General features: G+C 39.5%; 1 protein-coding gene across 10 annotated transcripts in view; it reads left to right on the forward strand.

Moving 5' to 3' along the window:
• ATRX (ATRX chromatin remodeler) overlaps positions 1–16353 on the forward strand; it is a 90362-nt gene that overhangs the window by 35993 nt on the left and 38016 nt on the right. For all 10 annotated transcript variants that reach the window (XM_083423283.1, XM_083423286.1, XM_083423288.1 and 7 more), the window contains 4 exons: positions 6255–6385; positions 7064–7243; positions 10737–10830; positions 13558–13660. In XM_083423283.1, coding sequence (XP_083279409.1) covers positions 6255–6385; positions 7064–7243; positions 10737–10830; positions 13558–13660 — 508 coding nt within the window. The remainder of the gene's footprint in view (positions 1–6254; positions 6386–7063; positions 7244–10736; positions 10831–13557; positions 13661–16353) is intronic.

Below are 16353 nucleotides of genomic sequence, written 5' to 3' on the forward strand. Positions count from 1 at the left end.
GTTTTGGGTATTGAATATTTTTGAATTGGTTTGCTCATTCATTCTTAAGAAAACCTGATTAGAAAGTAGAGCCATGCTTTTGAAGAAATCCGTTCTGTTGTATCCAGAAAGATTCACTTTTAAATTTAAATGTGAATATCTGGTGGCATTAATATAATGAATGACTGGTTTTTTTTAAAAAAAAACACACACACCCATTCCTGTCATTGAGGTTTTATTGGCATTGTTTGGGGGTGTTCAGTCACATGTTAAATTAAACGTGCATATATGCATATATGATATTGAAGTTCAATGTTAAAGTATTGCTGTAGTCAAAAGCTTTTAGTTTTGTAGGCCATACGATAGGGCTGGGCGATATATCAAAACATCGTGCAAAACAGGTTTGAAGTCCATATTGTAGTAATGGTTTCATAATTTTTGACCTGGCAATATATTGTGAATCATAATGTGTGCATGCGTGTGCACTATACAAAAATCACAATGTGCGAAAAACCGTAAAACCCACCACTGCTTCTCTTGATTCCTGCAGCCTCTCTTAACTCTGCTGGCTCGGCTTTCTGCTGTCTCCTGCAGGAGGAAGCGAATCACAAGAGCAGCTGCTGGAAAAATCACAATGTGGGAAAAATCATGAAGCCAGCCATTGTCTCTATATAGCTCCATCCTTATTTCAGACATTGTGATATATCAGTATATTGCCGTGTTTAGCTGATGATAGATTACAGTGTTGAAAACCAGATATCGCCCAGCCCTACCATATGGTTTCCTAATACCTAAATTCTGTAATGGAAGAAATTGCCAAATAGTATACTGGAGGGTGGGGGGAAGAGAAGAAGAAACAGTTGAATAAAGTGAATTTTTTATTGGGAGATTTGTTGGAATACCAAGAGTACTTACTACCAAGGCATCTAAATTCTAATGTTGGTTACCAGAAAGTTTCTTTTCTGGGCTCTGTTTCTACAAACTCAATAACTATGTTTTGGAATGAGGTGTCTTTGATAATGATATGTTCAATCAGCTTTGTGGGGTTAAGAATTGTTTGTTACCAATTTATCTGGCTTTTACATACAGAGGAGAGCTTTTTGTTTCTCCCTAAAGTGAATATTAATACTTGTCCTGCTATATGCACCTGGCTATAGATTAAAATGCTGCTAATCTAGCTGTTACTTGCTTTTCACACACAGCGTTAAAACAAATGTATAAAGGAATGTTTAAAATAATTGTTTAAAGATTGGCAGTATAAAACGATGAGCATACTTTTGAACAAAATGGGACTTTATAAAAAGGTGCAAACTTGAGTCCCTTTTTAATTACTAGATTTTTAATTTTTAGTAGGTATTTTTAGTTAGAAAGTTGTTAGGTGCTTGCTTGGAGTATTATACTTTATTACTTAATACATAGCATGGAGTATTATACTTTATTTCTTAATACATAGCAGATGTATCTTGAAATAATGAAGAATAATTATATCTAATACATCAGTTCCTGAAATTTTATTTAAAGGGGGGGGGGGGAACATAATGAATACAAGCAGGTCCCGCTATCGGAACAAAATGCGTTCCCAGCAAATTGTTTGTCAGCTGAGCATTTGCATAACAAGCTGATGATTTCCATTTTTTCTTATGGAAACATTTCTAACCTATGTTTTTTGCCTGAAACTGCTGCAGACAATTAACAAAAGCCAAACAAAAGAAAATCTGATTTGTTCAATCACTCCTGCTCCCTAATATGTCCGATCTTTTTAATAGAATCATAGAATTTGAGTTGGAAGGGATCTAAGGGTCATCTAGTCCAACCCCCTGCAATTCAGAAATCTCAGCTAAAGCATCCATGACAGATGACCATCCAACCTCCGCTTATAAACCTCCAAGGAAGGAGAATCCACCACCTTTCGTGGGAGTCTGTTCCACTGCTGAACAGCTCTTACTGTCGGAAAGCTTTTCCAAATGTTTAGTCAAAATTTCATTTCTTCTAACTTGAAGCTATTGGTTCGAGTCCTACCCCCCAGAGCAGGAGAAAACAAGCACGCTCACTCTTCCATGTGTTATTCCTTAAGACATTTGAAGATGGCTATCATATCTCCTCTCAGTCTCCTCTTTCCAGGCTAAACATACCCTGCTCCTTCAAGTTCTCCTCATAATGTTTAGTTTCCAGACCCTTGATCATCTTGGTTGTCCTCCTCTACACACGTTCCAGCTTGTCAACATCTTTCTTAAATTTTGGTGCCTAGAATTGGACACAGTATTCCAGGTGTGGTCTGACCAACGCAGAATAAAGTGGTACTATTACTTCCCTTGATTTCGACAGTATACTTCTGTTGATGCAGCCTAGAATAGTGTTAGCTTTTTTTTTTTTTTTTTTGGGTGCATCTAATTTATGGATCTAAGTCCCCTAGATCCTTAAGTCAGATATCTGAGCAGCCAGTTTTGCAGTTTGGCAGCAAACATTTTGGTCAGAAACCATGGATGAAGCAATGTTTTTTCCCGTTCCAGTGCTTTTTTCTGGGGGGTACTCAAGGATGTGCAGCACTAGCACTTTTTTCTAAAAGAAAAATACTAGTTAAAATTGTGGCACTTACTGTAACAACAGTAAGTGCCACAAGCACTTTTTTTTCTAGAAGGAAAAGCACTTCTCTATCCATGGTTTCTGCCCCAAATGGCTTCTGCCAAACAGCAAAACTGGCTGCTAAGATACCTGAATTAGACATTCTTGTAGTGAGGTTTGGGTATGTTCAGATAACTGAGATTTTGGATAACGAGCTTTCCAATAGTGGACCTGCTTGTACTGTTTAATCCAGGAAAGAATAAATCTACCTCTCTTAGATGGAGTTGGTGTTCATCAAATAGTCTTCGCCAGTATGCAAGGTGAATTTTGGCTGACTTGTATTATATCTTTTTGCAATGCTTTATGTTGTACCAGAATTAAGAAAATCATGTTGTACCAGAATTAAGAAAATGCAATTTAAAGAGTCTATTCACTGACTATGTATGTTAGATAGATCCAAAGAGCTGCTAAGGACTTCCATAAGACACGAGCACTTCTGGTCTTCCTTCCAACCCTTCATCCCCAAGCAGTGACTGCTGTGGAATAAAGGGATGCAGCTTGGGGTATTTCCCCATCCCATTTGCACACCAAAATGCTTTCTTCCAGCATATGGGGCTATTCGGATCTTAACCATAGTGATTACTGTTAAGGGTTTGGTGACTTCTTCCTTGATATACCAATCCCAGACTTCCAAGTAAATGCACTTAGGTTTGCAATTTAATGGTTGCTTGTTTTTTGGTCAAAAGACCCATTTCCACCAGGCCAAAGAGGGATGCTAGATATTTGTTGTAATGTTACAGCTTAGGCTGTACCTACAGCTTTCTTTTTCTGACAAAACTATTATTTTAACATGTTTCTTCCTAAAGTGTAGAAATAATCTTTTGCCAAAGTGCAATATTTTAGTGGGTCATAAAATAACACAGAGTGTCATATTTCATTGTGGTGTGTATTTGTTTCTTCTTGGTTTGTCTGAAATTTGAAATAGTACTGTTTTAATATGTTTGGAGTTATTTTTGTTCATTAAGAGATTCATAGTGTATTCATGCACAATGACTTTGAAGTATTTGATGGATGCAATAAATTTTTGTAAAACATGTTTCTTGTCCAAGCATTTAATTTAAGAAATGTAGACTGCCAGTTTTTCTACAAAGATGGTAGGGCACAATTTATTGAGGTATTTTCTTTCATATTAAAAAAATGTCCACATATTAGTCAATTTTGTGGTCCGCTAGGTTAAAGCTGTGTTAAAGCATGAAACATCATTAATAAACGAAACATGACTTGTGCATGCATTAAGGATTTATCATTTTCTTTCAGATGCAATAGTCTGCATGATGCAAGCACGTGTCCTGGCAAATTGCATAACACTTTCCTTCCCACAATATCAAGAGTATTTCATTGATTTGTTGGTTGTGTGAGTGAGTCAGCTTAGGAGCTGCCATTGATGTCTATGGAAAAGGCAGCAGGCACATGCGTGGTATTAATCTTGCATTGTAGTTATAACCGCAAATGACTGCACAGTATTTGAAATGGGGCAAAATGTGGTCTCTCTTCAGTGCTGTAAATGAAATGAGTATCAATGTGCTAATCAGCTATGCTTATTGGGGGCGGAGGCGGGAGGCCCTAGACACTGATAAAACTGCAAAGGAGTGCCAGTTCATTAATCAAATTCTGTATGAAAGCAGGAATTCATCCCTCAAATACTTTACAAATGATTGTTTTATTAAGGTACAGTGGTTGACCAGAACCATGATTTAAAACAGTTGCTTTGTTCACATGTTAGGGTAAACAAAGTTAATGATTTACCCAGAATGCACAGATGGCTCCTGTCCTAGTATGGGCAAGAGCAGCAAGTCATGAGGTGAAACCAAGTTTTCTTCTGAGCTTACCAATCATGGTTTGAGCATACAAACCATGATATCCAATTTGGATGCAACACTTAAACCAGAAATCATGGATTTGTTACTTCTGCAAAGTGGGAATGATCTCCATGTCTATGTTAAAGCAATAATTATTATTTACCATGACATGCAAACTGTACTAATACATATAATAAAGTTCAAGCAAGAGAAAGAAGTGAACTAAAGTCCCATTAATAAATAAATGGAACTCAGCTTATTTCATTGGGACTAAAACAGTGGTTCCCATAGTGAATGGTACTGCCCCCAGGAGGGTGATGCGATTTCCTAGGGGGGCACTATGTTGATCACTAGAGCCTTGTATTATTTTTAAAGTTTTACTCTTTTCACTTTCAAAGCTATTTCCTTTGATAATGTTTGTTTGTATTTATGATTTTGAGTTGTCATGAGTCACAAGATAGCCAATCATTGGTAATAGCTTTTGATTTTCTTATAAATTAGTTACAGTACATCTGTGATAGGTGAAGGTTTGTGCATGTTTGGTAAGTAGTTATATATAAACACTTTATGCTATAAATTTCCTTCACCTTACGATTTTTTAGTAATAATGCGTAAAATATTTTTCATGCAATATCTGGTATCAATGGATCAAATTCTTGAATTAATTAAACTAAATAGTTTTAATTGTATTTTGAATAAATGTGCAGTTACCATTTTGAATTTTATTGTGTTAATATCTTCCTTAGTGGGTTGTGCAAGACCCTTAATCTGAATTCTGCTTTTTATAGGGTAGGGGGCACTGGAAACGAGTTTATAGAACCATGGGGGTGGTGGCCTGAAAAGAATTGGGATCTAGTGGACTAATTTGGCTGGCTTCAGACTTGTTGCTTTCAGAATTGTGCCCTACATACACCAAAGCCATCCTACTGTGAGGGAGATGGTTTGTCTCTTCTTGTAAACAAACAAACAAACAAACAAACAAATAGGCAAGTAAATAAGTTAACTAAGTTAATAATTATATATATAAATAAATGAATAATAGGAAGTAAATGTTAGCTTAATAATAAGCTAATAGCAAATAAGTGAATAAATAGGTGAGTAAATAAGTACATAATAAATAAATAAGTAAATAAATTAAAAGTCATTCCATAAGTATGCAAACAAACAAACAAATGAATAAGTAAATGAGTGAATAAAGCTCACTTGATTGGTAATGGGATGTGGGATAGTTATTTTTTAAATTGAGTCCTTATCAAGAACTCGGTAACTAAATTCTGTTTGAATGCACTTTATTTTTTATAACTCATGCGACTCACTTCTGCATTTGGTGGCCATAGAAATACAGTATTTTTTTATAAACTGCTAAATGTGTAAGGAGATTGTTGGATAGACCAGTGCTATAATCTAAAATGCTTTCTTGGGATGTGGTTTTCTGCCCTTCAGAGATACGGATTTCTTGTGATATTTTGGAGGCTACCAAGATTGATGTGGGAATCTAATATTCAGTTAGATATTGCTGTGCAGCTATGATTATGACTCATGAGAGGGTGACACTGAAAGGAGGCATATAAAAGTGTAACCATGTCATGGTACCAAGTCAGCAAAATAAATACTTCTGAAATTGCAAGGCTGTTTGACATTATTAGGGGGAAAATCAGCCTTTTCTTCCACAAGCAGGTTAATCCACCAAATTACTCTTCCATTTCCAGCTTTACTCTTGCTCAGTTCTTAAAATTCTCTGTTCAGGTTTGTTTTCAACCATTAATCTTGCTTGGTTATTATGCATTTACTTTGGCATTTACTGATTTTTATTGCTGAACCAATGGAATACACCTTTTTTGTTTTACTTCAAAGAATTGCCAAGAAAATGCTTTTAGAAGAAATCAAAGCCAATCTTTCCTCAGAGGATGAAACTTCTTCTGATGAAGAATCTGATGAAGAGAAAAAGAAGAAAGGAAAGCATTATGAAAAAAGAGGTGACAATGGTGAGCACCACATAGTAATACAATAAGAGTACTAAAATGTGATTTGTGACCTGGGTGGGCATTCTACCATATAGAGGGACTGTTATTTTCAAATTCATTGTCGTTTCAAAATATTTAGTAAGAGACTAATCAGCAAAGCACCTTTTAAACAAAATATGTAAATTGACCAAACATAGAACTTAGAACTGTATTTCTCACAGTACTTAATGGTAAGTACTGACACTCCTTTTTTCCTGAACATGTTGCAGCCATTTTGTGCTGGTACCCACAGCACTTTCATCAATATATGAGTACCAGCACCTCATTTTAGACCAAAAGAAGCTCTAATTGAACTCATATCGCAGCTAGTTGTGAGCAGATAGCTATTATAGCCATCCGCTCACAGTGTAAGGTTGTGCTGAAGCGTTCATATAATGCCTTCAGTCCTATGACACTCTTAACTATAACTTGAATACTTAATTATTTGCACAATATCATTCACATATTAAAAAGAACTGAAATGTGTTCTTCTTAGTGAATAGATTTAATAAATAATAATAAAGTAATAACTGCTAAACTCAAATCCTTCATAATGTAGATGGTATGTATTGTCATTACCTCCCTTTGATACTGATACGAGCTGGAAAAATAAATTGTATGGGAGAAGCTTTATGTTGGTTCCCCCCCTTTTTGTGACAGGAGAGAATGAACAGGAAGATGAGTCTGACTCTGATTCAGATGCTGATGGGGCTAAGAAACCCAGATACAGACACCGCTTGTTAAGACATAAGTTGACCACGAGTGATGGAGAGTCTGAGGAAGAGAAAAAGGAAAAAGCTAAAGAGGCAAAAGAAGTTAAACGCAGGAACAGAAGGAAAGGTACAAAATCTAAAATGTGTGGTGTGTGTCTACATATCAGGGGCTGTATAGGCAGCCATTATTTTGCTAACATATTGGTCCTTGAAGATAGTGGTACAATTCTTATTGCTACTTTATTGGAATGCATCTGTCAAATAGCTGATAATCCATACTCTGGCAGTTCTTGAAGCAAGAATTAAAAATGCTTATTTATTCACATGAAAGGCTTATTTACCACTTTTCAGGAAATGGTCTTTCAAAGTTGTTTACAGTCTCATTGAAGTATATCAATAAAGTACAACAATAGAATACCAGTACTATTGGACAAATGAGCATGGACTAGTGGGGTAGATGCAGCAGAAACCTCTTAAGATGTGTGTGCCAATCCCTCACTGATAATGGCATATCTCCAAGGGGTCTCACATTGATTAGGGTAGATGAAATCAGGTAGGATGATGCAGAAGGTCAAACAATTCAGGAAAGGGATAATTTAGTTGTGTATTGGGTTCGGAGAGAAAGGCCAGTATTTTTAGAGCATTTTTGTTTTCCCAAGGTTTTGGGAATGCCCAGTGAGAATTGTTTACTTTGAACAGCAGATCTAATGATTCACAAACTTCTTTTCCTTAGTTCCAAAATTGTTTAGCCATGACATTGAGACAAATTATTATTGCTTGAGGCCGATGACCATTACAGTATAAAACATAAAAACAAAAATGCCAGTCCATATCACTTACCCAAACTACAACCATATCACCCTGAATATGGCCAGTTTTATCTGATCTCAAAAGTGCCATGTGAAACAGATTGTTGTTGTTGAACATGCAGAAGCTTAAAACCCCTTGACCTTGTGGAATTACTTCTGCATCCTGGTCATTATAAAAAAATAATTGAGCAGCGAGTTTAGAATTCTGTTGAATCAGCTGCTACTTGATAGTTGAAATCATGATGATTCAGCATGCGAACTTAAAAACATTGTATGTCTTGAAATGATAAATACATAGATTTAGGGAGTTCTCACCTTTTCCCAAATGTTTATTCTAATCTTAATTTAGAACTTTAAATTATCTTCCTGTTTTAGAACTAGCTTGCGCATCCCCAGGAGGCTCTTGACTTGTGTTCTTTGTTTGGGATGGGAGATTACTGTGGAAGAGGAAATCCCACTGGATGCGTGCCAGGCAACAGACACACATACCGTGCAATCCTATGTATATCTACTTGGAAGTATGTCTCGTTATCAATAGAGCGTACTCCCAGGTAGGTGTGTATGGTGTTGCAGCCTTGTTGGGCCTAACATCTGAGTAGACATTTCTAGGATTTCACTGTTAAGTAAGCTCTTTGGATTCTGGCCTTAATAAGTATTTAGAGGGCATGAATGCAAGCAGATTGAGACTGCACTGGTGTTTTGCATCCGGTGTCACTTTCTCTGTTTATTTTCTTCCATTTCTTCACAATTAAAAAAGAAGTTTACCAAAGTCAGGTATTGTCTGCTACTGTTTGTTTTATTTTTATACAAATAAGATAATTACATTTCATTGTTCTGCCTAATTCTGCTGAACTGTTTTAGCATAAGTTTTATTTTGGATAGCACTGAAAATAATATACCTGTTGAAACAGCTTTATATCTTTACTCAGTAAGCACTAGGATGCCACCATCCTTCACTTGCTTAAAGGTAGGAAAAAATGAACTGCCTTCAGGCAAGTGGAGGATCATAATACCCACTTGGTAGTGTCCTAGTATCTCTGAAATTCCTTACAGGTAAATACCAGCAGTATCTTCTGTACTTTTCTTAGCCCCTTTCCCCTGTTTTTTGTTAGAAACTCAGAAGTCCTAAACCCTCATTATTCTTCACCCACATTTAAATAATGAAATAAGTGTTTCTTCTGAAACATGCCAGTGTGTGATCAGCAGGTGGCACAGGTTCTACTTTTCTCTTTTTGTTATTTTTTGTAATATTGGACATATTTCTACAGTTGTCTCACAACTTGTGTGTGGGGGTGGGTACATTCTGGGGACGTAGTCAAAATTACATATAGTTTAAAAGAACCCCATTGAACATACCCACATGGCCACCCTTACCTTCTGGAGCCGGCACACTGATTGAGTCCTACCCCCTGAAGCAAGGCCCAGGCTCTGGAAGGTTCCTGCAAAATCTCTCAGGGCCATTTGAGTTCTTAGAAGAGCCTCCCAGAGCCTAGTAAGCAAATCTGAAAGCTTAAAAGCTCTTTATGGCTGGAGAAGCCTGTGCAAAAAGAGCTTTTCAGCTCTCCACCTTCCATGCATTTGATTTGTGTGATTTCAACTGGCCAGACATCACCTACTTAAAGGTTTTGTATTAATTTTTAAAGCCCTGAAGATTTCAGGTCCAAGGTGCCTCAGGGGTTCCCTGAGTCCTTAAGTCGCAGCTCAGTCACTGTGATCATCTGCAGTACCGTTGTTTGTCATTCCCTGAGTTGGTGAGGCTGATTTGGCAAAAATGAGAAACTGACCATTTTGTGTCATCAGTATTCTGTGGAATACTCCTTTCGTGCAGGAGGCACACAAAGAAAGGTCTTAAATTATGATCTAAGGGTTCATATGGAGAGAGGCAGTCCTTGAGGTATAATGGTCCTGAGCTGCTGAAGCCTGTATAGGTTGAAACCAGTACTTTCCAGGCAATATATGCTCAAACCATCTTGCTTTGGTGAGCAATCTGGTCACTGAATTCTGCGCTAGCTGAAATTTCCAAACCACCTTCAGAGGCAGCTCTACATATAACTAATTTAATCTAACCTAGAGGTTACCAGAGCCTAGGCAACAGAAGTTAGGCTACTCCTGTTTAGAGAGGGGCACAGCTGGGCCACCAGCTGAAACTGGAAGGCATGCCGCCCCACTGAGGCAACCTGTGCCACAAGTGACAACAGTGGATCCATAAGTATCCCCAAGCTGCAGTACTAGCTGCATCAGAGGGTGTGTAACCTCCATCAAGAGCAGGCAACACCCCATCTATCCAGTCTAGGGAACCACCCACCAACAAGTTGCTCAGTCTTATCTGGACAAACCCCACATGAATTGAAGACAGTTAAAACAATTAAAAAACACTAATACAGTCAAAATGTAGCAGTGGTCCAGTCTCTGCTTTTAACTGGTTCCACACTCCAGAGATGTACATTTCAGGTGCAGAGGTTACAAGATTACTCCTGCTCTCAGCTGTGGGCTGGCTTGCGTGAAGCTGAGTATTTCAGCAGTTGGAATGTTAGTAGCAGGGAGTGGGTAACTGTGGTTGGTGAAAGGATTGAAATCCCTCTTATTACCCTCTCTCCTGTTTGCCCTTTGCCACAAACTGAATTCTCTTGGTTCCTGGACCAAAATAAAAAAAGTTGAAAATTTGCAAATTAATTGCATTCAAGATGTGAGTCAACTGTACTTCTAGTGGCTTTCTATTAAAATGTTGATAAATGATGGTCAAGTACTTAACTACAAATGTTTTAATACCGATGCAGCAATTATGATACCAATTTTTGTTTAACCTTAAAGTAAGCAGTGAGGATTCAGATAATTCGGAGGCAAATGAATCTGGAGTCAGTGAAGAAGTCAGTGAATCTGAAGATGATCAGCGTCCTAGAACAAGGTAAGGTAAAGTAAAGGTAAAGGTACCCCTGCCCGTACGGGCCAGTCTTGACAGACTCTAGGGTTGTGCGCCCATGTCACTCAAAGAGGCCAAGGGCCAGCGCTGTCCGAAGACACTTCCGGGTCACGTGGCCAGCGTGACATCGCTGCTCTGGCGAGCCAGAGCCGCACACGGAAACGCCATTTACCTTCCCGCTAGTAAGCGGTCCCTATTTATCTACTTGCACCCAGGGGTGCTTTCGAACTGCTAGGTTGGCAGGCGCTGGGACTGAACAGCGGGAGCGCACCCCACCGTGGGGATTCGAACCGCCAACCTTTCGATCGGCAAGCCCTAGGCACTGAGGCTTTAACCCACAGCGCCACCCGTGTCCCTTAGAACAAGGTACTTCACTCTAAAAATATGCTCTTGAGAGTTTGATTTTCAGCCCGGAACTGTATTGCATATCTTTCTTTCTGGGGTGGGGGAAGATGTGAAAACTGAAGGATAACTTATTCAGTCCATGTTTTAAAGTAAACCAACCTGGTTTGCACTTCCCAAACTAGCATGCCGTTTTTCTGTTTTTAAACATCTACAGATTTTTGATGTAGGCCAGGGGTCCGCAACCTTTAAAGCAAAAAGAGCCACATGGACCCGTTTCCGAAGAAAAAACAACTGGGAGCCGCAAAAGCCTCGACATTATAAAAAATAACTTTTTTGTCACTTTTTTATTATTTCTTATTATTTTATTTTTTATTTTTTATGATTTATTATTATTATTTATTATTTATTATTATTTGACCCCTCAGAATTACCCCTCCTCATAGAAATAAACGTTAAATTAACAAGTTACCTTTTTTTGTGTGTGTGTTCTTCACTCCCCTTCAAAACAGTGACCAGCGTACATGTCCCCTTTCAATGCAGTGACCAGCGTACATGCCCCTTACAATGTAGCGGGCGGGCGGGCGGGCGGGAAGGTGACGTTGGGATGGTGCGTGACTAATGCACACACCACCCCCATGCGACGTCACAGCCAGTACAGCGCCCGCCACAGTGGGGAGTGTCGGGGCGCACAATGCGCCTCCTCCCCTTGCTAGTAGGGGCTCTGGAGCCATGGGTTGCTGACCCCTGATGTAGGCCTTCGCTCAGAAAGGTTCCAAAATGCATATAAAATAACATGCCTTTCTGGACAAAATGCAAACAAATATAATGTGTCTTATTGGACTAAATGCAGATTGATATAGGAAAGCTGGATAAAACAGATTAATGAGTGATGAACACGTGTGAAACTGACACAGGAAATCGCCCACCCCCCCAAAATAGAACAGAACTGGTCCATAGCCCAGGCAATGGTCGATAGGAAATCCCCAAGGCAGTGCATCAAACTTCATGTGAGGCTTAGCTACTAAACCATCAGAAATGGTTCAGACATTGTTTTTATTTGCCTTTATACTACTATTTTACTGTACTACAGTTCTACTGTTTTTACTGTCCATATTGCTTATAATGATCCTGCATAATGTTTTTATGTTGTAGATTTTAAAGAATTTTAAGCAGTTTATCAATTCTAAAAATTTTATATATCTTCAGCTTAAGTTGTAAAACAGACAACCCTTAAATCTCTTCAGACCAATGTTCCTCTACTGCAATACATAATATTAGGTCAACAATTAGTCAACAAGGAGTTCATTAATATGAATACTTTACCACAAGTTTAACATAGTATGTTCTACCTCTACTGCTGGAGGCAGCATGGATTTGAATACCAAGTGCTGGGTATCACAGGTGCTGGCAATTGCAGGTGAATATAAAGTGCTGGTGTTGCAGTTCTGTAGTGCTCGTGTTTTGCCTGCTGGCTTTCCATTGGAAAAGGGTAAAGGTAAAGGACCCCTGGATGGTTAAGTCCAGTCAAAGGCAACTATGGGGTTACGACACTCATCTTGCTTTCAGGCCGAGGGAGCTGGTATTTGTCCACAGACATCTTTCCGGGTCATGTGGCCAGCAGGACTAAACCACTTCTGGTGCAGCGGGACACTGATGGAAGCCTGAGCACACAGAAACACTGTTTACCTTCCTGCCACAGTGGTACCTATTTATCTACTTGCACTGCTGTGCTTTTGAACAGCTAGGTTGGCAGGAGCTGGGACAGAGCAACAGGAGCTCCCCATATTTCGTGAATTCAAACTGCTGATCTTCCAATTGACAAGCCCAAGAGGCTAAGTGGTTTAGACCACAGTGTCACCCACATCCCTGCATCTTCCCATTGGTACACCTGGTTAGTCACTGTGAGAACAGAGTGCTAAACTAGATGGGGCTTTAACCTGATCCAGCAGGGCTGTTCTTATGTTCTTATACCAAAACAGTTCATTGTGTTATAAACATTATTAAGGGGTCATTAATTTCAAGTTTGTTGCAACTACCAGTTTCTTAATTCCTTAAGCAGGAGTGCATTCCTGGTTATCTGAGTCATTAGTTTTTGAGTAGAGCATAGGAAAAGAGGCCATCATCATAGTGCTTCATTATGAAACATTGGTGCAGGTGAAACTAGAGGCGTTAATTAGTTAATAACAAGTAGCAGAAACAACCGCTACAGTTTGTGTTCAAATTGATGCATGATATATTTAATCTTCTGGCAGAGGAAGTGAAAATGACATTTCCACTGTTAAGTTCAGTTTTGGATCTGTTGGTTTAGTAGTAATTGAGCAGAAAATCCATGAACAGAAGATCTGTGAATCCTCTTCAATGTTTCAGATCTGCCAAGAAAGCTGAATTAGAAGAAAATCAGCGAAGTTACAAGCAGAAGAAGAAAAGAAGACGCATAAAAGTCCAGGAGGATTCATCCAGTGAGAACAAGGTATTGCACAGAAATAAGTTCTGTGGCCTTGAGGATTTAGAGTGCACATGTCAAATAGCGCCTTTCCCCACAGTAAAAGGCAAACTCCATTTAAACCTGAAGAGAGTTTCTAAAAAAGGTTTAGTATGGCAGAGGGATGGGTCAGCTCTTCAAGGTGAGTGAGGGAGTCAGAACTGTCATTTTGTATGATGCTGTTAAGTCCTTTGCATGATCCTAAGAATCTCTTTGGATCCTGGCCTCTCTTTATTATTCTTGTGAAATAAATTACCATGACTTTATTTATATGCTGCTTTTCCACACACAAAAATTAAAAAGAGTTGCTCAAAGCAGCTTACACCAAGGAGAACAGCAATACATCACAAAATCTAAAACCTCAGGAACACTTTCATGTTAACAGGAAGACTAAAATAACAAAATAATGACAGAAGTAGCAGCATACAAAAGTAATATTTATTTGCTGTATATGTAACAACATTGAATTTAACCATGTATTTCCTGGCAGTGGCAAAAATGACTGAGCTTCACCCTGAATGTAGAAACACCATTCCTCACATTCCCCCTACTGTTTCAGCTTCTTACAAGGCTTTTTTATAATTTTGGTGTTTTCCATGGGTGACAGGCCATCACATGGGTGTTGCTTCGCCACCTATTATCCAAGGAAACAAATGATTATAGAGTTGAGTTCAAGGCTGCTTCCTGCCCTCATTCAGTCCATTACCTGCCTTCATCTTGGGGTGGACATGTCAGCTTTACTCTTAACTTAGCCTGTCTCTCTTTGTAATTGCTGACCTTGGATCCATTGTGAGTTTTTCTAACTTGTGTGAGTGGTTGAGTGTGTTACTGTTTTTAAGCTTTCCTCCACCACTGTGTTTTAGCCTTTTGTTCCCTTGATCACATGTTTTTTAAAGTTCACCTTTATTCTGTGGTTTTTTTCCCCTCCTCCTGGCTGAATTTCTCACTATTTTTTCCTCACCTTGTTTGAAGCAGCCTAGCTGCTAGCTCAAGACCTCTTTCTGTCAACCATCCCGGTCATGTTTTGGGCTCTTCACACTTGGTAAAACCAATGGTTCCTGTTGTCATACCAGCTCTACACTTCCAACTCTCAGCACAAGCTCCTTTACGTTCCTCTATCAGTTTGCCTCTCACTATTGGTAGACCTCCATTCAACATCTCAACAAAGGGGTCCCATTTCGGGATGCCAGATGCTAGTCTCTTAAGGTTTTTTTGGGGGGGTCCATTGCCAGGGTGAGTTTTTAGAACAACTGCATCTGTTTGCCACACCTCAGAAGCCTCGGCTGCCAAAGTTCAGTGCAAGGTAGCAAGTAGAAGGGGCTCTGGGCATCAGTGCCCTGTCAACCTAGCCCCCATCCCCTGATTATTGTTTGCCTTTCCTCCTCTTCCACTTCTGGCCCAGACTCTCAGGTAGCTGTGATTGGAATGGCCTCAGTACTGCTGGTGCCATTTTGACCTGACAGCCTAGCATTTGAGTGGCGCCATCTAAAGCATTCTGAACTGCATAGGTGGTGACTACTATTCTAGCATCCCATTGACCAATAGAAGATACCAGAGCATGTGGTAAACCATTCATGAGTGGTGCTGGTTTGAAGGTATAATTCATTTAGTGCCCATCCACTGTTGAAATTCTTCTTGAAAGATGCCTCCCTGTTCTTGCCTCCTGTAGCACACTGCTTTCCATCTTAGGAGTCTTCACAAAGTGCTGCAAGCTCTCCAGTGGCTTTCTTTGAGCTTCACACTGTTCCTCTAGGAATTCTTTCCTTTAAGGTGCTCTTCCTCATCACCATCGCATCAGCTCTGTGTGTTTCCAACCTGGGACCCCTGTCTACTGACTGGTTCCTCTGTGTTTTCAAAGACTCTGTAGTTCTCTGAACCGATCCAGCCTTCATTTGCAAGGGGAATTATTGCTTTTTATCACAACCCAGGGCAGTTTATTTGCCTTCTTTCTGTTCAAATCTAAGTCATCCCCTTGATCTTTAGAAGGCATGGCACTCCCTCACTGTCCAGTGGACCTTCAGTTGAGGTATATAGTAACTGCACAACATATTGTCTCCTTTCATCCACAATCCTTGGGCAAGAAGTTCTCTCGAACTGCAATAACTTGTTGGCTGAAAGCCTGTATTTCTTTTGGCTACGAGTCTTCTAATTTACCTGTGCTTTCAAATATCATAGCCCATTCTACTAGATCAGCTTTGGTTGCGGTGGCCTTTGCGACCAATGCCTTGCTTCAGGACATATGCAAGGCCACGGCCCAGCGTTACAAAATGGATAAATTTGCATATGCAGATGCTTCTCTTGGGTGGCGAGTTTTTACAACAGGTGCTTCTGCAGATCTAATTCATACATCCGCTGCTCCCCCCCCCAACTATTGAGAATGTCTCTTTTGGTACATTCCATGTGATGGCTTGCCACCCATAGAAAGTGGACTATTGGTCTCACCTGAATAGTCAATTTCATGGATGTCACACCACCACAACCCCCCACCCCCTTCTATGGGTGGGCTGCAAATCTATGTAGGCTCTTTCCTTTGCCAAGGTCCATTTCTCTTGTCTATTGGTTCAAGTTTGTTTGTGCATGAGTTGACTTCTCTTCTTCCAGTATTCATTTTGTTAATCATCTGCTCTGGCTCTGTGTCATTCTCGTCAGAAAATGGATTGAATGAGGGCAGGAAGCAGCCT

Source organism: Podarcis tiliguerta, assembly GCF_965153285.1.
Source record: "Podarcis tiliguerta genome assembly, chromosome: Z".
NCBI classification, from domain to species: Eukaryota; Metazoa; Chordata; class Lepidosauria; order Squamata; family Lacertidae; genus Podarcis; species Podarcis tiliguerta.